Raw genomic sequence first — 6,869 nt, forward strand, 5'->3', positions numbered from 1 at the left:
AACCTCTGATTTTTCCACTTTAACTGCTGTGATCCACGAACCACAGATAGTTTCTGTAGATAGGAACCTCTCCACAAGTCCCCTGGGTTATTGCCAGTGCCAGTGCAGCTGACAGGCCTCTGACCAGTCTAGGGAGCTTTTGGCGAAAAAAAAAAACACAACATCTTGGCGTTATACCCGAGGACCTGCGCTGTTGCTCCGGATCCTTTGTAGAAGTACAGCTATGGAACAGCCCCATCCCTCGTGCCTTCTGATTAAAAAACTTAAACTCTGTGTCCACGTGGGAAGGTGGCTCTGCCCTCTGCGGCATGTCCCACCAGCCTCAGGCTGCGGCAGCATGTGAATCACAGCGGCTCGGTAAGGTGTGTGCACACCAGCTCTGCTCCTGCTCCAGCTGCAGCAGCCTGGGCTCAACACGGGGTTTGCCTGCTGGTCCACACAGTTTTTTTGGTGTGTGTTTTTGTACCGTTTTATGTCCCTGCTGGATAAAAATAAGTAAATCTCAGAAACTGCTTGGTTAGGCCAGGTCAGAGTGGGATAAGGCAATGGCAGGTCAATGCAGGAACAGTCTGTGACTATGGAGAGGGGTTTGCAGAAAGATTTGGGATAATTGTAAGGCCTGCCTTGCACCTAGAACTTGATGTATCCTACAGCTGAGGTCTTGCAGTATCTCTCTTAATGGGCTTGCTCAGTTCTGCTGCAGTGGTGCTTCATACTGGTTTTCTTCATAGAGAAGAAATGCAAGCATTGATAGCAAAAATTAAGATGGTTGAGAGCAGGCCTGGTGGCTTGTGCATCAAACTGAGGCTATAAGTGCTCTTGGGTCTCTGATCAACCTGCCTAATGAATATGTTTCTCTGTGCCTCAGCTGCCCCATCTGCACAGTGCAGGTAATAATACTGAGACTTATTTGAGATGTATGAAGAAGGAGATGTGACTTCTGAGTGCGTTGGGGAGGAATGGATTTCAAAAGAGTGCCCTTACCTTGTCCAAGCATACCCGTATGTTTTTTACTAATATTGTATTTCTAAATAGATTTTAAACGTTGAGTGATGAGTGCATATGAATGTTTGATCAGCTCTTCAAACCTGGTGAGAGCCAAGTGAGTCAAAAAGTTACCTCTAACTTGTTTCTAATATGCTGATAACACCTTCGTATTGTAATGTACTCCTACGACCTATAAATCACTTACTAACCCTCTATCAACCAAGCCTCTACTTTGCGTAATCACATCTATGCATGAGAAATTACCCGAAAGGTAATGCTGAAATATTTAAGACAGCACCGAAACAAAGTGCTTCAGCAGTGGAGCACTAAAGTGTGAAATGGTGTGTGATCACGAAGAACCAGTTGAGAGCAAGGCTGAAGTGCAGAGACAACTCAGGTCAGTGAACTGTAACTCCAGTGACATTTGGATGCAGCCATGCAGTAGAGGTGGTAGGTGGTACGTGGCCGTGCAGCAAAGGTGGTAGGTGGTATGTGGTGGTATGTGTGTCCATCTGAGCGTCTCATCACAGCTGAGCTCAGCAGTGTGACTGCTGTAGGGAATCCATAGGATACTTAGAGCTCTGTGACTCCCACAGCATTGCATATGCAGGGGGATAGTGATGGGAGAGAGAGGTGTCTCTGAGTGGGGTTCTCAGCTGAGGTTCAGTGAGATTGGGCAGTCAGACTCCATCCTGTCGTGTCTGAAAATCAAACAGGCTCTGAGTCTCCCCCGTTCCTGCTCGAACCACAGCCGTGCTGTCAGCCCGGCGGCTGCCTGCGTGGCCTTCCTGATGGCACCCCGATGGCGCAGAGGGGCTGGGGGGGACACGGCCAAGGAAAGCCCCGTCGCTGCCACGTGGGCTGCACGGAGGTGGAAGCGTGGCCGGTCCACGCAGCTCCGACCCCGTTCCCGCCCGCGCAGCGCGGGGCTGGCGGCGTGCCCCCCATCCGGGGATGCTGGCCGGACCCGGGGGCTGCGGCGGTGCGTGCCCCACAGGCTGCGCGTGATCCCGCCGATCCCGAGTGTGTCCCCCGCCCCGGGGACGCCGCTCCTCCCGCTCTGCCCGGGCACCCGGGCCGGGGACACCGCGGCCATGTGCCCCCCGCCGGCCGCCGCGGCGGCCCCGCTCCGCTGCGGCGGCCCCGCCCCCGTCCCGCAGCCAATGGGCGAGGGGGACGCGGCGGCGCGGCGGGCCCCGGCTCACGTGTCCGCCGCCGCCCCTATATAAGGCGGCCATTTCAGCCGCGCGCCCCGCAGCGCCGCCTCTCCCGTCCCCGCGCCTCGCCTCGCCCGCCGCCGCCTCCCGCCATGACCGATGCGGCCGTGTCCTTCGCCAAGGATTTCCTCGCCGGCGGGGTGGCGGCCGCCATCTCCAAGACCGCCGTCGCGCCCATCGAGCGGGTCAAGCTGCTGCTGCAGGTGAGCGCCGGGCCGGGGCCGCCCCAAGGTCGCCGCAAGGAGGAGGAAGGGGGGGGGCGGGCGGCGGCGGGCCCGGGGGTCGCGGCGCTGACGGCGGCGTCTCGGCCCCCGCAGGTGCAGCACGCCAGCAAGCAGATCGCCGCCGACAAGCAGTATAAGGGCATCATCGACTGCGTGGTGCGCATCCCGCGGGAGCAGGGCGTCCTCTCCTTCTGGCGCGGCAACCTGGCCAATGTGATCCGGTACTTCCCCACGCAGGCCCTCAACTTCGCCTTCAAGGATAAGTACAAGCAGATCTTTCTGGGCGGCGTGGACAAGCGAACCCAGTTCTGGCGGTACTTCGCCGGTAACCTGGCTTCTGGCGGTGCCGCCGGTGCCACCTCCCTGTGCTTCGTCTACCCCCTTGACTTTGCCCGAACCCGCCTGGCAGCTGATGTGGGCAAAGCCGGGGCCGACCGGGAGTTCAGTGGGCTCGGTGACTGCCTGGTCAAAATCTTCCGGTCGGACGGCCTCAGGGGCCTGTACCAGGGCTTCAATGTCTCCGTCCAGGGCATCATCATCTACAGAGCTGCCTACTTCGGCATCTACGACACCGCCAAGGGTGGGTTGGCTGAAACGGTGCTAAGAGGGAGATGCTGGGCTGTGGCAGGTCCATAGTGCCTTTTGGCAGATCTCACCTGCCGTTCTCATCAAAACCTCTCTCCTGCAGGAATGCTTCCGGACCCAAAGAACACCCATATCGTTGTCAGCTGGATGATCGCTCAGACCGTTACCGCTGTTGCTGGTTTGACCTCCTACCCATTTGATACGGTTCGTCGTCGCATGATGATGCAGTCTGGCCGTAAAGGAAGTAAGTTTCTACCTCCTCGTGTAGAAAGCGGTGGGCATCCCTGAATCAACAGTTGGTGGTGGAGCTGAGGTGAAGGTAGGGTGGCTTGGCTTTCACCAAGCCATGCAGATCTCCTCTCCTCTCTTAAACAGCAAGGTGGGAGAGGGGCTGCAGAAGCAGATGTCAGGTGGGGGGCACAGATGGGTCAGTCTCCACAGCACCACTGTAAGGTGGCGTGCACAAGTCGATATCTGTCAGTAGGTAGGAATGGCAGAACTTGCCCAGGACTGTTGCAAGCTAGTGTCTGTGGGCCAGGAACAGACATCTCTGGTAGCAGACATGGCCTGGCTGACTGTGCAATAGCTTTTGGGTCTGGAAGTGTTGGTGTTGAAGCAAACAGTAGCTGCCTTCTGCTCAAACCGGTCCTTCTAGTGTCTCCTAAGGGTAGTGCAGCAGCAGCCTATCTCCTGGGCAATCTTGTCCTCTGACTGGTTAATACTGGAGAAAGTCAGTCAAGAAACGGGATGCACTTGAGATTATGAAGCTGGCAGATAACCTTAGGCCATTTCCAGCCTGGATGTCATGGGTCACGGGCATCCGATTCCTAATGCTGTCTGTCTCCTGCAGCTGACATAATGTACACCGGCACTATTGACTGCTGGCGGAAGATTGCCCGGGACGAGGGTGCCAAGGCGTTTTTCAAAGGTGCATGGTCGAATGTACTCCGAGGAATGGGTGGTGCTTTTGTCTTAGTCCTGTATGATGAAATCAAGAAATACACATAAGTTACTACCTGTTGTGAACTGGCATGTTGTAATATGTAACCACGGACTTGTATGAAAACCGCCTAGTTACTAAACAGTGACGGCTGATATTTATACAGGTTGGCATGGGGCAGGGGCAACTGCCTGCCCCGTCTTTATTGAGTCATTCCCCCTGACGGGACTCAAACATGGTTTCTATTTCAGTCACTCCTGCTTAAAAGAGTACAAAGAAATAAAAATCCAAAACCAACTTGCCTCGTCTCATGTTTGTTACCACTGCAGTGTGAACGGGGTGTGGGTCTCTGCACAGAGATTGTAGAGGAGGAAGATGAACCACCTCCATCCTGCTGACTACCTGTGGCCTCTGGCAAGTAAACACAGTGCAGGCTGCCGAGGAAGTGTGTAGCGTTTCCTCCCCAGTGGAGGCCATTGGTGTGGGCTGGAATGGGCACTGGCAGCTCTGAAGGACTTTCCCAGCTGGTCTCTCCTGAGACCCCAGTAACTAGAGATAATGAACCATGTGCCACCAGTCCTGCCTCTGGCCCGTGTGCTCCCTGGGGCTGGTGAAACCTCATATTTAACGTGCCAAGTGCCTAAGCCTTCTCCAAAGCACAGCCCTCCCCATGGTGTTGAATGACTGGGATGCTGGAGAAATATCTAAGGGATATTTGCTGCTGTCTGGAGTAGCAGAGCTGGCAACACATACTCTGGCTTAGAAACAGAGCTGCCTACTCAGGCATGTGAAAACCCAGCCAGAGAACATAAGTGCAGGTAATTGCTGCTCTTCTGCAGAGCCCCTGGCTGGCCTTGCCCTTGCACAAGGTGTTGTGCTGCAGGGATGTAGTAGCTGAGCGGAGACAGGCAGCTCCTGTGCCAGGCTGGGCTTGCAAGGCAGGGAGTTGCATCCCCAGGCTCATGCCTTACCCCTGGAAGTTAAACTTGTCCCAGCCCCAAATTCTGGGGGAAGGGGGAAATTCCCTCATGCTTCTGGGGCAATTTGGGGAAAACACTGCAAGACTGGGCAATGTGTGTGGTTTAGCCTTTACCCAGACATCTCTGTGGGTCTGTGAGCTGCCCCACTGAAGCTGCCTAGTTTCTCTCCAGGGAGCTGGAATGGTGAGTGGATATTCTCCTGGTCCTCTGCCCTCATCAGTGAGTCCTTCCTTACTGCGCCCACGTCTTTGGTCCTTTCTGGCGCCCAGGCCTGCTCGAAGTGGTGGATCTCAATCAATGAAACCAATCTCAACCACTGTCCAAGGCAGATGAACAAGCCCTTGTGTTGCAAAGGGCGGTAGTTGTTTTTTTTTTTTACTGAAATCTAATGGGGCAGCTGGGCATGAGAGCACAGCACTGTGCTTGGGTCCCCGTGAATGGGCATGTGCATTGGTGATGGGAGACAGACTCATGCCACACTGTTGACCAAGAGCCTTTGCTGGTGCTTTTCAGCTTCCCCTGGGCTCCTGTGGTGTGAGGTCCCCACTGCCGTGGAACGAAACAGGCTGAAAGTTTCCCCATGAGATGCAGAGCAATGCCACACGCGGTGGGCAGCAAGCTGAGGGGAGCAGGCAGCAGCCTGGTGGGGGCTGTGCCATGGAGCAGCCTTACCGGGGAGCCCTCTCCTGCTGCACAGATGCAAGCTAATTAATTAAGGGCTCTTATTGCCTCCTACTGCTAAGCTCTCCTGGATTTCAAGGGCTGTTCTGATGCACTGCTGGTTGCTGAGTGTGGGGCATCCTTTCCTCACCTTTCCTCCGCAGGTGTGGCATGGCTGGACCGTTAGAGCAGTAAGGTAGGTGCATCATTTCTTCCTCCACACAGTGGTGGGTGACTGAGGTGCTGAGCCAGGCTGTTATGCCAGGCTGTAAAGGAGCTCAGCTGGGGGACTCATGAGTCCTTAGACCTTCAGCATTCTGCATCGGGCTTGGGGTGCAGGGCTGGCACCAAGTAAATGGGTTGTAGCTACCCACAGTAGCTTTTGGGACTCTGGAAAAAAGCACATGTTTCACAGCTTTTTTTAGCTCTGGTGCACAGGAGGCGTGGGGCAGAGCCCACAATGGGTTTTCCCAGTGCTCTGCCGCCAGGAAGCACAGGCTGGCACCCTCCTCTGGCTTGGGACTCCTGGGGATTTAACGTCCCCCTTCTGACAGCTCCCCTGGGAGCAGCTTTAGCTGGGGAAGCAGGTTGGGGGGTTCAGCTGCTGCTTTTGCCTGCCACAGGAGCATGTTCCAGAGGGATTAAGGGCTTTGATTTTGGAGGGAAACTGAGGCATGGGAAAGGGACTGGGGCCAGCCAGCAGCGAGCTGAGTACAAGCCTTCCAATACAAGCCTTTAGTCCACCGAGCTGTGCTGCCTCAGGGATAGCAGGGGCAGGGGTGGCTTTTAAACACAGTTCTCTTGTGGGGAGCACTGAACATCTCATACATCATGGTTTCCTCCACTGGAGCCATGCCCAGCCCAACCGCTTTGCTGGCGGAGAGGGGTGGACAAGCGCCTGTAGTGCAGCTTTCATCTCGGCCCCTCGCCCAGTGGCCATAAATCCCGGGTTTTGGAGCTGTTGACGTGGCACGGCTGTGCAACACTTGTCAGCGGCTGGGGCAGCTGGTGAGCGGTGCTGGATGTTCGGAATGGTGCGGTGTGTACCAGATCCCGCGGGCTGGACTGGCCATGGTGCCGGGGGGGCTGCAGGATGGGACTGCCCTTGCCTCCTGCCAGCTCTGCGGTGCTGGAGGCTGCAGAGACCACCCTTCACCTGGAGGTTTGGGGGCAGAGGCAGGAGCAGCCGCCCTCTTCCTGGGGGGATTTGGGAGGCGCTAATGGCAGCAAAGACGGGAGCAGGGCTTTGGGGCTCTCCCTGGGCAGCAGGAGGGAG

The 6,869-nt window shown here is 56.1% G+C and overlaps 1 protein-coding gene across 1 annotated transcript; it reads left to right on the plus strand.

Annotated features, from left to right (window-relative positions):
• Positions 1 to 2,296: 2,296 nt before the first annotated feature.
• Positions 2,297 to 4,198, plus strand: SLC25A5 (solute carrier family 25 member 5). The gene is made up of 4 exons (XM_086619452.1): positions 2,297 to 2,407; positions 2,522 to 3,008; positions 3,117 to 3,257; positions 3,864 to 4,198. Exons 1-4 carry the CDS (start codon positions 2,297 to 2,299, stop codon positions 4,019 to 4,021), a joined length of 897 nt encoding a protein of 298 aa, XP_086475578.1. The 3' UTR covers positions 4,022 to 4,198.
• The last annotated feature ends 2,671 nt before the right edge of the window (positions 4,199 to 6,869 follow it).

Source organism: Tauraco erythrolophus, chromosome 13 (genome assembly GCF_009769465.1).
Source record: "Tauraco erythrolophus isolate bTauEry1 chromosome 13, bTauEry1.pri, whole genome shotgun sequence".
NCBI lineage: Eukaryota > Metazoa > Chordata > Aves > Musophagiformes > Musophagidae > Tauraco > Tauraco erythrolophus.